Here is a 1,624-nt window from a genome sequence, read left to right as displayed (position 1 = left end):
GGAGACTGTTGAGCGCCTGCAGGCCCAGGTGGAGGAGCTGCAGGCCCAGGTGGAGCAGCTTCGGGGCCTGGAGCAGCTGAGAGTGCGCCGGGAGAAGCGGGAGCGCAGGCGCACCATCCACACCTTCCCCTGCCTCAAGGAGCTGGGCACCAGCAGCCCCCGGTAGGTGAGGGCGCCGCTCGTGTCTGAGCGCCCAGGATGCCAGCCAGCAGGAGAGCAGGGAGAGGGTGGGCAAGGAGAGCTGGTGCGTCGTCCGGGCTATTGGCGAGACTGGTCCCGCTGCGGACAGTCAGCAGCTGGCGTTCACCGAGCCCTGGCCATGAGCCCATGACCCTGCTAAGCAGCTTAATGGTCACGGCAGTGCCAGGAGGTGTTTTATCATCTTCGCTGCTCAGATGAGGAAACTGAACCCAGCGGTTAGGTGTCCTTCCCAGGTCACCTGTTAGTAAGCCAGGAGGGTTAACCACTACACCTCAGTTAACCTCAAGGAGATGACTGGTTGATGTAATACATGGGGTGTATTTAGAGGGCGTTTCAATAAGGGTCCTGGCAAACGACAGTGCCTCTCACAGAGTAATTGAGGGGCGACTACTAAAGAGGTGTGGACCAGCCCTGGCTGGTTTGGCTCACTGGATAGAGCGTCGGCCTGGGGACTGAAGAGTCCCCGGTTCGATTCTGGTCAAGGGCATGTACCTGGGTTGCAGGCACATCCCTAGTAGGGGGTGTGCAGGAAGCGGCTGATCGATGCTTTTCTCTCATTGATGTTTCTAACTCTCTTCCCTCTCCCTTCCTCTCTGTAAAAAATCAATAAAATATATTTTTTTTAAGAAAAGGTGTGGACCAGGCATAGGAGCGGGGGAGGGGGCGGACACTGCAGCGCCTGGGGGTTGCCATAGTGAGGAGCCGTTTCCCTAGGGCCTAGGCCCAAAGAGGCCAGGGCAGGGAGGTTCCTGGAACCTGGAAGGCATGGAGGGTGCTGCCTGGCCTGCACTGACCAGGAAGGAGCCTAGGGAAGACATTCCCACCACCTCGGCCACTCCCACTCCCGCCCTCGGCCGCCCATCCCTCCCATGGGCTGAGCTCAGTAGAGCCAGGTAACCTGGCTGAAGCAGTCCCCTGAGGTCAGGGGGAGAAGGGCCAGAGCGGATCTAGAGGGACAAGCAGAATATGCAGCTCAGTGGACCAGAAAGATGGACGTGTCCGGGGCTGGGCTCCCGGGCCTTGCCCATGACCAAGGCCCCTGCCCTCCTGCCCCCCTCTCTCTCCCAGGTGCAACGATGCCTTCCGCCTGCACAGCTCCTCCCTGGAGCTGGGCCCCCGGCCCCTGGAGCAAGAGAATGAGAATCTGCAGACGCTGGTGGGAGTGCTGCGCTCCCAGGTGAGCCAGGAGCGGCAGCGCAAGGAGCGGGCGGAGCGCGAGTTCGCCTCGGTGCTGCAGGAGTACTCGGAGCTGGAGCAGCAGCTGAGCGAGATGGAGGGCTGCCGCCTCCGCGTGCAGGAGCTGGAGGCCGAGCTGCTGGAGCTGCAGCAGATGAAGCAGGCCAAGACTTACCTGCTGGGCCGGGAGGACCACCTGGCCGAGGCCCTGCTGGCCCCCCTCACCCAGGCCCCTGAGGCCGATGAC

General features: G+C 62.0%; 1 protein-coding gene across 1 annotated transcript in view; it reads left to right on the top strand.

The window, feature by feature from the left end:
- CDR2L (cerebellar degeneration-related protein 2-like) overlaps positions 1 to 1,624 on the top strand; it is an 11,966-nt gene that overhangs the window by 7,617 nt on the left and 2,725 nt on the right. Inside the window, exons 4-5 of the mRNA XM_005884351.2 lie at positions 1 to 162; positions 1,270 to 1,623. The exon at positions 1 to 162 is cut by the window's left edge and continues 6 nt beyond it. Coding sequence (XP_005884413.1) covers positions 1 to 162; positions 1,270 to 1,623 — 516 coding nt within the window. The remainder of the gene's footprint in view (positions 163 to 1,269; position 1,624) is intronic.

The sequence above is a fragment of the Myotis brandtii genome, unplaced genomic scaffold, assembly GCF_000412655.1.
Source record: "Myotis brandtii unplaced genomic scaffold, ASM41265v1 scaffold825, whole genome shotgun sequence".
In the NCBI taxonomy this organism is placed as follows: domain Eukaryota; kingdom Metazoa; phylum Chordata; class Mammalia; order Chiroptera; family Vespertilionidae; genus Myotis; species Myotis brandtii.
Note: the sequence above shows the minus strand (reverse complement) of the source record. Positions and strands in the feature narration are given on the sequence as shown.